Source organism: Xiphias gladius, chromosome 6 (genome assembly GCF_016859285.1).
Source record: "Xiphias gladius isolate SHS-SW01 ecotype Sanya breed wild chromosome 6, ASM1685928v1, whole genome shotgun sequence".
NCBI classification, from domain to species: Eukaryota; Metazoa; Chordata; class Actinopteri; order Istiophoriformes; family Xiphiidae; genus Xiphias; species Xiphias gladius.
This window is the reverse complement of record NC_053405.1, coordinates 30562516-30576038: the sequence shown is the minus strand read 5'-3', so window position 1 is coordinate 30576038 and position 13523 is coordinate 30562516. Positions and strand designations below refer to the sequence as shown.

General features: G+C 37.8%; 1 protein-coding gene across 11 annotated transcripts in view; it reads left to right on the top strand.

Annotated features, from left to right (window-relative positions):
* Positions 1-13523, top strand: part of szt2 (SZT2 subunit of KICSTOR complex) — a 144545-nt gene that overhangs the window by 36147 nt on the left and 94875 nt on the right. For 7 of the 11 annotated variants that reach the window (XM_040129328.1, XM_040129331.1, XM_040129329.1 and 4 more), the window contains exons 27-38: positions 344-471; positions 1274-1541; positions 3436-3607; positions 3759-3851; positions 4257-4335; positions 7212-7469; positions 7759-7894; positions 8615-8731; positions 8819-8912; positions 9991-10176; positions 11614-11844; positions 12897-13149. In XM_040129328.1, the coding sequence (XP_039985262.1) occupies positions 344-471; positions 1274-1541; positions 3436-3607; positions 3759-3851; positions 4257-4335; positions 7212-7469; positions 7759-7894; positions 8615-8731; positions 8819-8912; positions 9991-10176; positions 11614-11844; positions 12897-13149 (2015 nt within the window). The remainder of the gene's footprint in view (positions 1-343; positions 472-1273; positions 1542-3435; positions 3608-3758; positions 3852-4256; positions 4336-7211; positions 7470-7758; positions 7895-8614; positions 8732-8818; positions 8913-9990; positions 10177-11613; positions 11845-12896; positions 13150-13523) is intronic. The other 4 variants (XM_040129338.1, XM_040129337.1, XM_040129333.1 and 1 more) reach the window with 1 other exon arrangement.

Genomic DNA, 13523 nt, shown 5'->3' with positions numbered 1-13523 from the left:
TCTGGAAATTTAATTGAGGTACTGTTGGAATAACCCTACATGATTTTCTGTTGTGGGCTAACCAGATCAAAGCAAATTAAACACGTCACAAATCCAGTACAAATCAAGTACTTCAGCACAATATACAATATCCCTCACAAGCTTGTTGGCATCTTTGACTTTGCTTACTGTAGTGGGGATCTGGGCTACAACTATCTACAGTAAATGCTTAAGCAACATTGCATTGAAAAAGTATTCAATTAATATATGGTCTGTGTGGGTTCAGCCGATCTTTCATTAGTCTTTCTAACTGAGTTTGTTTATTTCCTGTCCGTGTTTTTGCTATGCTGCTGTCCTCTGGTAGGTCATTGTCTCAGGACCGCAGCAGTCCGTCCTCTTGGACCGATCTCCTGGCTCAGCCTCACAAACACAAGGAGCTGGCCAACTACTGCAGCCTGTTGCAAGAGCATTACCACCAGAGCTATGTCAAAGGTCATCTTCCTCCTCACCTCCACCCACCAACGTCACCCTGCCTAGGAATTATCAATAACAAATTTTTTAGAGAAATTTAAACATTTTAAATTTTTACTTTTCATCTTTCAATTATCTGCTGGTGCTGTGTGTGTGTGTGTGTGTGTGTGTGTGTGTGTGTGTGTGTGTGTGTGTGTGTGTGTGTGTGTGTGTGTGTGTGTGTGTTTGTGTGTGTTTGTGTGTGTTTGTGAACATATCCTTCACAAATAAATAAAATTAAAGGTAAATAAATATCAATTAATAGTTCAGGTGAGGTAAAATATAGTAATTTAAAAAAAAAATACAGGTACAAGCAACTTTGAATAGAGTCCACAGTGAAGCTGTTGCAGAATCTGGGAGTAAATACTGTATTTCTTCTGGTGCCTCAATGCTTCATCCTGGGTCCCATTCTTTTTCGTCCGGACATGCTGTCATGGAGCCATCTTAATACTCGTGGATTAGAAGTCAAGATTAGTCCAGTCTGAGTCTGTAGTACATTTACTGTAGATATTTGCACCAGATAGACATTGGAGATTGCAAAGTATCACCTGTCACTGACTTTCATTCAAAGTTTTAAATATACATTTTTTTGTTTCAGGTTGGTTGTAATTCAGTAAGTTGCACTGTTGCAATGCCACAAAAGTTTCACAGTTATATTTTTTTAAGACAAAGCTGTGCACAAAGTGGGTTGTTTTAGAATAAAAATGAAAGTCACTGGCTGCTTGACTTTACAACATGTGTGGAACACAGCAGCAGTCGTTGATTTGTTCCCTGTGGTCCTTAGGTGTGTACCGCAGCCTGCAGCAGTCCTACAGCATCAGCTCCCAGGATGTCCTGATGGCCATGGACTACTGTGAAGAATCCCTGCAGGAGATCGATGTCACCTCCTTCCTGCACACCCTCTGTGGACACATTAGGGTCTTCAGGGAGCAAAGTGAGGCTCCAGAATTCGGAGGGAATAAAAAACCTTCAAGGAGCCCTGCCACCTTTATCATTGGAGAGGTTGAGGAGGAGCGACAAGGTGACAGGGCTGCCGTGGCCTCCTTGTCCAGGTAAGGCCAAGGAGTTATCAAGATCGGATTAAATGATCCTGGAACTTGTGAGGAAACTGAATTGAACCTTTATTGTTTATTACATAGAACTAAAATAATGAAGTGTCAGTATATACAATAGTATGAATAACAGCATATAATGTGAAGGATGTGACAAACAGTAGAGATAAATAAAACAACATGCTAACTTATGTACCTGCTTATGTTCAGGTTTGTATTTAAAATTATAATAAAATGAGTAATTGCACACTGGAATCACAGCTCCCTTTTATATTTATTAGTAATGTTTTGACCAGCTAATGGTCTTCCTCAAAAAGTATCAGTATTAATTTTAACCTCAGGGTTTTAATGAGGACTTTGATATTGGACCTGTAGGCATATTCTGTCGTTATAGCTGATTATTTGTTTCTTTGTGCCTTTGACGCGTACAATCGTAGCCTAGCATAGAAAGCAATCTCTATGTAAATAATATTTGTGATATTCCACTCTGTTTATTTTTATAAACAGTTGTTTCATATGTAATGAATGTTTGAAACATTCTATACACTCTTTAATGACTCTTGTTACCTTTTAGTGTCTTGTTAACCAAGCCATTACACAACCACCATATCACTTAATTAAATATATATGCATACATATTTATATAGGTATGTATACACTACCGGTCAAAAGTTTTAGAACACCTAATTTTTTCCAGTTGTTACTGATATTTATACAGTGGAATCTCTGTGTATTCTGAAATTAAAGCATAGAACAAATAAATAATCATGGAATCTTAAATCTTAAATTTAATCAAACTTTTTGACTCATTCAGCTGCCTAACGCACTTGTGGCGTTCTTTCTACAGTTCAAATGAAACTGTCTTCCTTTGTCACTTGCCTTTTTCTCACCATTCCGATAACGATATACAGTATGACTTCCTGCAGTAAAATATTGTCCTGATAATGCATTAGAAGGTGTAGTAACACTATTGTTCCAACACTGCCTTTGTTTAGACAGAGGCTTTGTAAGTAATCAACAAAAGTTGGGGCACCAACCTGTAGGAAATGTTTGCATTACCATTGCTTGCAGGAAAGCTGTAAATTAACCATTTCTTTAATCCCTGAAAAAGGCCTGTTTTCTTTGAAATGTATGTGATTTTTCAGTTTTTTTTAAATTTATTTAATTTATTTTACCCTGCTTTCCTTTGTACCACTTAAGGTTATTCACTGGATCTGTGTGTGTGTGTGTGTGTGTGTGTGTGTGTATGTGTATGTGTATGTGTATGTATATATATATATATATATATATATATATATATATTTTTTTTTTTTTTTTTTTTTTTTAATTTTTATTTTATTTATTTATTTTATTTTTTTAAACAGCCCTCATTTGTCAAACTTTGCATATGCTCATCAATTTCTTAGGGGTACAAACAACCAACGTTCTTCAGGGTCCACATGACATCTTTGAAGATGCTGGTGTGCCGTAATGCTGTTTCGACCTTCAGTTAACATATTTATCCATAAGCTTTAAGGCTGCAATAACCAATATTTTTATGTGAGCAATCGGTCAAATGAGTACATGTAATATCACTGGGTTCACACATAGACAAGGAGTGACGAACGCACACACAACTCTGAAGTTCCTCTCAGCTCTAAAGAGCTTTACTAAACAGCTTTACTGTTTGCTTCAGTTTTACTGCAGCAGGCAACTACTGTATTTTCAACAAAAGACTCACTGTATCCTACCAGCTCAGTAGCAAACAGAATACACACAGAATATCTGCTAGATGTGTAATTAGACAAATGTTTGCTAATATGTTCCCCATAACAACTTTACAAGTTGATAATATTTCAGTTTCCTGTTTACAAACCTGTTTACAGCCCCATTGTTGTGATATTTCTGGCAATAGTATTGAAATGGAGGATGCCAGTGAAGCTGAATCTAGAGGGAAGTCCTCTGCTCCCACATCTCCACTGATCCTGGATGAATCCAAGATGGCGATGATCCCAGAGTTCCCTTTGACACTGCTGCAGACACAGCCCCAGTGTGAAGTGTACCCAGATCTGCACAAAATAGTACAGGTATTGTCTGCAGTTTTACAGGTAATAGTTAATCCTCTGCTATTCACATGGCATTCCTTTAAATTATAAACTCCCCATTAAGTAGTAAGTACATGAGTTAATATCAACAAGGTGAAACTGATATTCATATTTTAAATGAATCATTTTGCAGGATAAATTCATGGAGATCTTGTCTCAGTATTTCAAAACTGTGCCGTCCAATCCATACTACTACTTCTACTGCCCACCTTCATTCAAGAAAGAGGTGAGTTGACAGACAAGTGTTTTCCATTTCACACTGTTATCCTGTCTTCTGGCCAGACTGACTTTGCTTTGCTTTCATCCAAAAGGAAATAATTCTGGATTAACATTGACTGGGGCAAAAAGAAAGAAATAACATAATTTAAGAAAGCGAAGTATGAATTTGTATTTCTTTAACCAAAGAAAAATCTAGAAAAAAATTGTATTTGAAATAAAGGAGAGGAGAAACTAATCAGAGTAATTCTCAAACATAAAATATAAATGATGATGAAGATGGTGATTTGTACATGTGAAGAACAATCAAAATCCTATCTGTCAGCTCTGGCACAGAAAGAGACACCACTCTAATATCCCCATATGAATGCTGCTGTTGACTGGTTAAACCTTTAAACTGTGGTTATCTCCTCAGGCAGACTCAGAGGACGGTGAGATAGAGAGGAGACCGAGAGAGGAGTTGGTGTCAGATGCTGAGCTTGCTTTAGAGGATGGTGAGGATCATTCAAAAATGTTTAGCTTTAATGATGTATTTTAAAATTTTATCAGATCTGATATTTTAAATATTATTTTTATTGCAGCTAGACATCTTTCAGTTATATTGTTCTCAAAGTGCATTTGCACAGTCAGTTCAAAAGTTGATGCACATTCAGAATTATTCAGCAAAGTGTTTCACAGAACACACCAAACATAAAAACAGAAAAAAAAAAATATTACAAGTTTAGGATCTCATCTCAATGTCAGATTTTTATGTGAGCACTTTGAAAGTAGCAGCTTGTGACAGATTAACGTAATGTCAAGTTAAATTTATCACTTAATTTAGGTTCTCAAGTAATTTTTTAACATAAATATAAATATATATATATATATATCTGTGTGTATATATATATATATATATATATATATATAGACACACACACACACACACTATAAAACTGGTTTTAATGTTGTGGCTTATCAGTGTATCAGTTAAATTAAGTGTGATTCGGTTAAATCAGGTCAAGTTAAGAATAAGTTAGGTTCAAGTTATCTGACTAACTTATTGTTAAGGTAGGTTAACACTGATGTTTCTTTCTCCAACAGCTGAGACAACATACTTAACATTATTTTATCAGCTTGATGCTTCATGACTTTTCCTGATTCTAAGTGAATTGGTGTTGACAGTGCTTTATACACAGCACTACAACTGCCAAATCCTGAATAAGTCAATTAGGATTTCTGTTATTGGAGTTTTATACAAGGACACAAGGAACGTCACTCTGCAGGATTATCCAATCAGTTAATCATGTGGAAGCGGTGTAATACATAGCATCCTGCAGATACAGGTCAGGATTTTCAGCTAGTGTTCACATAAAACATCAGAATGGGGAAAAAAATTGATTTCAGCGACTTTCGCTCTGGCTTAATTGTTGTTGAAGGTTTCTGAAACTGCTGATCTCCTTGGATTTTCATGGAAAACAGTCTCTACAGTTTACCTTATTAGGTCAGAAAGACAAAAGACATCAAGTGAGCAGCAGATGAAAACACCTTATTGATGAGAGAGGTCAGGGGAGATTGGCCACACTAGTTGTAGCTGACAGAAAGGCTACGGTAACTCATATTACAGGTCTTTACAACTGTGGTGAGCAGAGAAGCATCTTAGAATGCACAACACGTCCAGCCTTGAGGAGGATGGGCTACAACAGAAGAAGACCACGTTGGCTTCGTGTCCTGTTAACCAAGAACAGAAATCTAAGGCTGCAGTGGGCACAGGCTCACCAAAACAGGACAGCTGAAGACTAGAAAAACGTAGCCTGTCTGATGAATCTGGATTTTTGCTGAGGCAGCAGATGGTGGGATCAGAATTTGGCATCAACGCTATGAATCCATGGACCCAACCTGCCTTGTGTCAACAGTCCAGGCTGATTGGTGGTAGTATAATGGTGTGGGGAATGTTCTCTTGGCGCACTTTGGACCCCTTAATACCAGTCAGCCGTGGTTTGAGTATTGTTGCTGACCATATGCATCACTTCATGGCGACAACTTAGCATCTTCTAATGTATACTTCCTGCATGATAATGCACCATGTCGCAAAGCAGAAGTCGTAGCTAAAGCAATCTCAAACTGGTTTCATGAACTTGACAATGAGTTCGGTGTACTTCTGGGGGCTCCCCAGTCACCAAATCTGAATCCAGGAAAACACCTTTGGGTTGTGGTAGAATGAGAGATTGGCAGCATGAATGTGCAGCTGACAAATCTGCAGAAATGATCTGATGCAATCGAGTCAACATGGCACAGAATCTCAAAGGAATCTTTTTAACATCCTGTGGAATCCATGCCACAAAGAGCTGAGGCTGTTTTTAGAGCAAAGGGAGGCTCTACCCTGTATTAGTATGGTGTTCCTCATGAAGTACCTGGTCGTCTTTGAATGACTTTATGGGAAACATGATGAAAATATATCTGTTCATGCATGACCTATATAAAACATTAAATATTTCTTTTCCTTTGCTCAGGACTATATGGTCATTTCTGTATTTTGTCACCTCACAAATGTGCAAGCCCAGTTTTTATTAAAGGGAAGAGTTACCACTTAAGTATTTTTCCACAGTTTTGGTTTCAATAACATCAGAAGAAAAAAAAAATTTGGTTTTCCGATCATTATTATTATGATTCTTACACATACAACAGTGGGCTCTGTGAGACTCCAAACAGTCAGGAAAGAATGCCAATCTCAGCGAACAAAAGGGTTACGTTAAAAATGAATCCGGCCAACTGTGGAAGATTTGAAATGCCTACTGTAAATGAAAACATGACAGAAGTAAAATGAAATACTATACAAATTGTTATTTATATTTGCTCCACATGGATGCAATTGACAGTTATTTAGCCTTCTGTTTTGTAATAACTGAATGATTCATTTTTCATTATGACACGATTTTTCCATGCCACGTTAAAATCAAATCAAAGCTCAGAAAACAAAGAGGTGTTATGCATCTCAGTGTTGTCCACCAGAGGGCAGCAAAGACCTGCCCAAAGTAAAGACAAAGCACTGTTGTTAGTTTTTATGAGGAGAGAAGACCCCCCCCAAAGCTATGATTGGACAGTTGATTGTTTTTCATTTAGGCATGAACAGTGCATCTTCATCTCAAAAAGAACAAACTCCCTCTCACCTCCCACCTCAAAGTGACATGTATTGTATTTCACTTTATTTCTGTGTTTGATTTGTTTTCATTTAGGAATTTCACCTCTTTCATAGCCAACTTGCTAATACTGCTAATCATCTAGTGATATTATAATGACCAGTTTATTTTGTGTTTGTGTGTGTGTGTGTGTGTGTGTGTGTGTGTGTGTGTGTGTGTGTGTGTGTGTGTGTGTGTGTGTGTGTGTGTAGAAAATATGTCGGGCTGCTGTGTCATGACAGAGAGCGACACAGATTTGGTGGTAGAGTATGAGGAGCATCCAGGCACCAGCTCCCAGGGAGAGGGTGAAGACCAGTCCCTGTCGGATTCAAACACTGTCAACCAGGACCAGGACTCCTTCAGCATCTCCATGCTGGACATGCCACCGCTGTTTGTTCATGTCACATGTTCCATCAATATGAAAAGCTGCCATGGCTCTATGCCCACACAAACACTGCCTACTTGCCTTGGTGAGTACATCCTTGGTTGTCTATTCACCTCCCCAAATAGGGACACACCAAGTTAAATCACACCAATCATGATGTGATTATGATAAGCCTGGTTAAGATCTCTGGGTGTCTTCTATGTTTAAAAGGCTTTAATTTTTTTCCACTGTTAAAAAGTGACAGTCTTCATTCATTCATCAAAACAACCGTTTTCCCGACTATTGTCTTACCATCTTCACTCTATGAATGATTGAGTTTGGCCATTGAGACACTTGCTTTTGTTGCAGAGCTTATTCCAGTTTTGTGATTGCAGGTGAGATTATTTCATGCCTGGAGAATGCTGAGACCTTACAGTCTGTGGATTTGAATGAGCTCTCAGCCACATTAGATTTATTTGTCCTGACACTACCTCTGGAGATTGAAGTCATGGCTGATTTCCATCACAACAGGTGAGTCATAAAGTAATATTTCTGACTTCTGTTTTTTAATCTTAATTCTGAAGCCATTGATCATATTGCAGTATTAAAGTTACTCTGTGGAGTTTTCTTGTAAGCAAACAAAAGATGTTTACTCAGTAAAATGTATTGTGTATATCATTGACGGCTAACAAATATCTTGAATTAATTTCTTTTATCACAAAATATAAAACATTGGCAGAGGTCATTTTTGAATTTTTTGGAACCCGTATTGTTTACATCCATGTTTAAATTGGCTGGCAGTCTTCTTCCTCTTAGCATTTTTTAGCACGTTGCAATGTTTCTTGGTGTTTTACAGCCACTGTCAATCAGCGGAATGATGTGAAATAGAGCTATACCAATTCATTGATCACTTTATCAACCGAAAAAATTATTGGCAACTATTTGGATAATTGATTAATTGTTTCAGTCATTTTTCAGTTGAAAATAACACTAATTGCCAGTTGCCAGCAACAACTACTCAAATGTGAGGATTTGTTGCTTTCCCATTTTACTGTATGGCATAGTAAACTGAATTTCAAAACAAGCAGTTTGAAGATGCCAGCTTGGGTTCAAGCAATGCACTCTTTGGACTCAAATGTCTTCTGATGTGAAATTATGATAATATGGCTGAATACTGCAAATGTGTTCCTTAGAATAAGTGTCAATGATGAAGACAGGGTGTGTAACTTTAGATATCCTCTTTGTGTGCAGGTACACCTCAGAGAGCAGTGTGTCCCTGAATCGTTCACCAGCACAGCCTTCCTCATATCGCTCTGATGAGGAGCTGATGGCAGTGTTGGACAGTCTGAGGGGAGCTGGTGTTGATGGGTGAGTTTGTTCAACACAATTGTTTGTTCTACAGGACAATTATGAGTTGTTCTTTTTCTAATTGACTTTGATTCTGTCCATCAACAGAGGTTTCTGTTTTTCTTCTGTTAGGGTCTCTGGTGATCCTTTATCCAAACTCCCAGTTCCTCACAAGTTAGCAATTCTGGCCACAATAGATGAGGTGAGTCTTACTCTCAATGTGAGCTTTGAAAGCAGTAACACAAAAAACAAATATAACATCAGAAGAGAGTAGTTTCACATATGAGCTTAACCCAAACACAGTCTACAATGTATGCCTAGCCAGTCTGGGTATTCACACAATTCATAAGTACACTTTCAAATAACACATTATATTAATTTTAATTTTTATTAATTCTTTTTTTTTTCCCTTGAACTTGTTTTTTTAATTTAAGTTAGTGATGCATTTTACCTTTGAAAATTCAAAGTAACATTCTCCCCACTGTAAAGGTTTATGAACTTAAAAGATAAGTCTGGCAATACTCTATATATTTATTATTGTTAAAAACGATTCCCATGAAAAGACCAAAAGCAACAATGTGTTAGTTCATCTCAATACTTCCTGACCTCTCTACTCCAAGCCCTTTGATTCTTACTGAGGATAGAAATATTAAAAAAGGCCTCACAAATATATTTTTAGGGGCTATTTTCAGAGGTGGATTAATCCACGTTTGGTGCTCTAATGAGTAAGTGGGGCAGCAAGATGGTTTGAGTGGGACTGAGTCAAAATAAACTACAGTCTTCATGGAGATGAACGACCATTTCGTCCAGGGCGAAAGTGTGGCTCACTGATGTTTTTTTGATAATTTTTGGGCAACAGTGGACCTTTGTTTCATCAAAGGTCTCTCTCCCTGCCTGTCTGTGTAACTGCCAGGTTACCGTGATATTTACTGTGCACATTCATGTTCCTCACGGGGTAAACATTTTGGACATTTAATGAGCCTTTCTCACACACTACTGGCAAACTTTACATGCATAGCCCCTCTACTGGTAAGGCTCTAAGAATACAAAAATCATCAAGATGTTTTTAATTCTGTCCAACACTTTGTATGAATATTGTAAATACATATTTGTGATAACATTACAGCTTTTAGGAGCTGCAAGCAAGCTTTAATCTTTTAGTCTTGTTGATAATGGAAGGGGTTTGTTTATTCTTTACTGAAAACTTTGACGTCCGTATTTTTTCTGTGAGTGTAAAACAGTGATGAGCTTCTCTTTGTCCTGCTGTGTGTGCGTTTTAGATCCGCTGGCTGCTTGAGGATGAGATTGTTTCTGCTCTGCGTCACTCTCGGGTCATCAGCTCAGCCACGCTGCAGAAAGTAGAAGAGCATGTTTTGCGCTCCATTGGTCGACCACACTGTCACTGTGAAGATGTCCCACTTCAGTTTGTCTTCGGGCCTGAGCAGTCTCTGGAAAAATTCAAAGAGGCAAGGACACACGGACACCCACACACACACACCCACACAGACACACACACACCCACAAACACACAGACACACACACACCCACAAACACACACACACACACACACACACACACACACACACACACACACACACACACACACACACACACACACATAAATAGTTCCAGGAATGTTCTCATTAAAACTGGAGATGAAGCACAGTTTTTCTTGGTGTTTTGGTTTAATTATCATACTGTGCTTCTTTTAAATATCTTTAAAAGAATACGTGCCTCCACGTATTCATTGTCAGTTCTTATTCACACTTTCAAATGTATTTATGGCTTTAAATGATCAAATAATATTTAAACCAGGCATATGTCTCTAAATTCCCCAGTTTATATTAACTTTAACTGATCATATTTTAGCACGAAACTGAGCTCTGAATTTCAGTTTTTTAACAGAAATACTGTTTTCAGTTACTAATCAATTCCAGAATGTTTGGATTTGCTGTTTTTTTTCTTTCACTGAAAAGTTTATTTGAGTAATTCCTGCAAAGATGTTTCACAGCAGAAGCCTTCCAGTGGCTTAAAGAACAAGATACCTTCCTTTCTGAAGGAGTGTAACAGTACACAAAATCTAGAGTTTGGTACATACCAGGGTTTTTGGGGTCATGTTTGTTTTTATGTTTTTGACACTGCAGGAAATTGTATTTTTTGTCATTTATTTCAAAAACGGTAAAAAAATTAAATAATGACTCATTGGCCATAATTCCTACTGCAAAATGTATGGTGTACACACATTGGAAAAGAAAAATCTAAATGAGACATTGTAATGCGCCCTCATTATCATAAAAGACTTTAACCTGCATATTTACAACTATAAATATGAATACAAATAGAGCTTCTCGTTTGGTTCACAGGGTGCACAGAACCAAAGAAAGTTGCATACCAAACGAAACATCTTGTATTAAAACTTTGGGGAAAAACACCATTGCACCTTTACATTCCAGTAGGCTTTTACAGTGAAACATCTGCAGTAAGTGTTGAGTTCCATTTACAGAGAATGAAAGAGAGTGGAGAGTGTGACATTACTGTTTTACTGATGGAATTTGCGCTTGGTTTACAGTGTCAGCCATTATAGTAAAGCTAGTTAGACCTCCCTTCATATGTTTTTAATTTTACCCCACCTTCACTGAGGACCCATTTATTCATGCCAGCATTTTTTTGAAAGTGCACAATAATCCAATTCTGATGCAGTTCATTATATTTAGCGAACATTATTTTGGCTTATTCCCTTTAATCAGCCTTTGCTACTTAAAAACAAATGAGTTTTCTTGTTACAGAATGTGAATATTCAGTATTTGTCTGTAATAGAGCATACACAATTGTATCACTGCTTGGACACATAGTTTGAATGTACAATTATGATGATTATGATTAGATAATGTCTAATTCTGCAGGAGTTCCGCAGAATTTCGTTCTCTGGCTATGTTCTGAATGGACAACAAGACAGCTTTTATTACATGTCACTGAGCAGACTGCACCCACAGAGGATCCATGCTACCAAGAGACTCTCTGAGAGCACCACAGACCCCTTGCAACATACCACCCCCTGCAGTGCTGGAGCACAGATGGAAGATGTGATGCTGGAGAGTGAAGCAGAAGCTCAGGCTGCAGAGGCAGAAAGCGAGGTCGGATATGTTATTTTCACAGTGATGTGCAAAATAACAATAACAAATCACTTGGCGACTGCTTTTGTATAAACATTTTTAGTATTTTGTTTTATTTTTTTAAGTACCTTCTGATACTCCATGGTAGGGTTAGCCACAAGTTTCTGGTGTCAAATGTCGTACAATATAAACAATAAAACTGGATCTCCATGAAACAAGTTGACAATAGTACAAGGTTTCCATTAGGAAACCGGTTAGTAGTTTCTCATACATCCCTACGGATTCTGACTTACTGAGACCTTTCCCTCCACTTGACTTGGCAAGGTAGGACTTCTGCCACCATTTGTGTTTGAAAATTGCTTTTGTGAAAGAGGGCTCCTGATTAATAATGCCGTGAATAAAACATATGATGTGATTTATAGATCAAGCTGTCACCTCCTGAGCTAAATCAGACAGATTCTGATGCATCTCATCTTGTGATCAATTAAATAACAAGATGACAGTTTAAATATTTGCCTCAGTCCCTACATTTGTGGTCTTTACTGGGTGATCTAGTGTCTTTGCTGTTTTTTTCTGAAGTTTAAAGTTAAATTTCTTAAAAAGTGGACTACTTAAGGTCCGGTAATTTTTGTTAGTGGAGTTAGATGAGTCCTGTAAGTCCTGTAATACAGACAAGACAAGTAATAGAGCTGGGATATGAGGTGTAGAACATGAGTCGTTTGCAGCTGCAGTTTGAACACAGGATTTGTTGTCCAGCTTTGTAGTCTTTATTCAGTGGTATCTTATCATATTCACAATGTCTGGCAGCATAGAAAAAAAAAAAAACACTGAGTAATATCTTCACTCATGTTGCCAAAGGAATGATTGAACACTGATTTTTTTTTTTGTCAAAATGAGTACACAAAATTTACATGATAGTTGTGTGTGTGTTTGTTTTGCAATGTATGTAAGAGGAGTTACACAGGCATTGATCTGTGTTTTTGATGACATGTTCAAAGCTGACCAAGCAGTTTGTCCAGTCGTGTAATGTTCTTTGTTGACATTTATTTTATCGGACCTCTGTCCAACTGCAGAGTGAAGACAAGAAGTCCATCAGTGTTGCTGCTGACGCTCCCAGTGACACAACTGCAGATGCCAGTGAGCTAATTAGAGCCTCAAAGCCCGAGGCAGATGATACTGTTTATCAGAGCTCAGTAAGCATGGTGGGGGAACGCGGTCAGCCCAGTACCCCCCAGCTCCAGACCGATTGCTGCACAGAGCCCAAATCACCCCCCAAGACGCCGTCCAGTGTCAGCCTAGCTGAGTCCATGCAGTCAGCCTCTCACAGTGAGTCTAAGAGACACAATGCATACCTATGCATTTTTGTTAAAATGGTATTTAACTGCATCAATTATCAAAGTTTCTATGAGCCTTCCAATGGATTTTTATGTCTGTCTAATCATTTGGCACTACAAGTGTCATAACACTTTACAAGAGTCAGATATCACTGTATGGTCATGTCTTGCCATAATGATCAGTGACAGCTCATTTTTACAACATATGGAACTGTTTATTAAAAGAAGATTGTTGATGGCAAATGATCATAGACACTAGTAACACTGAAACAAGGCCAGGTTGAGCTTGCGAGTTTATTACGTCTGCCTCCCAGTTGTTTCCTCCTTCCCAAAATAAATTTAACAATCAGCACTGATAGATTTTCA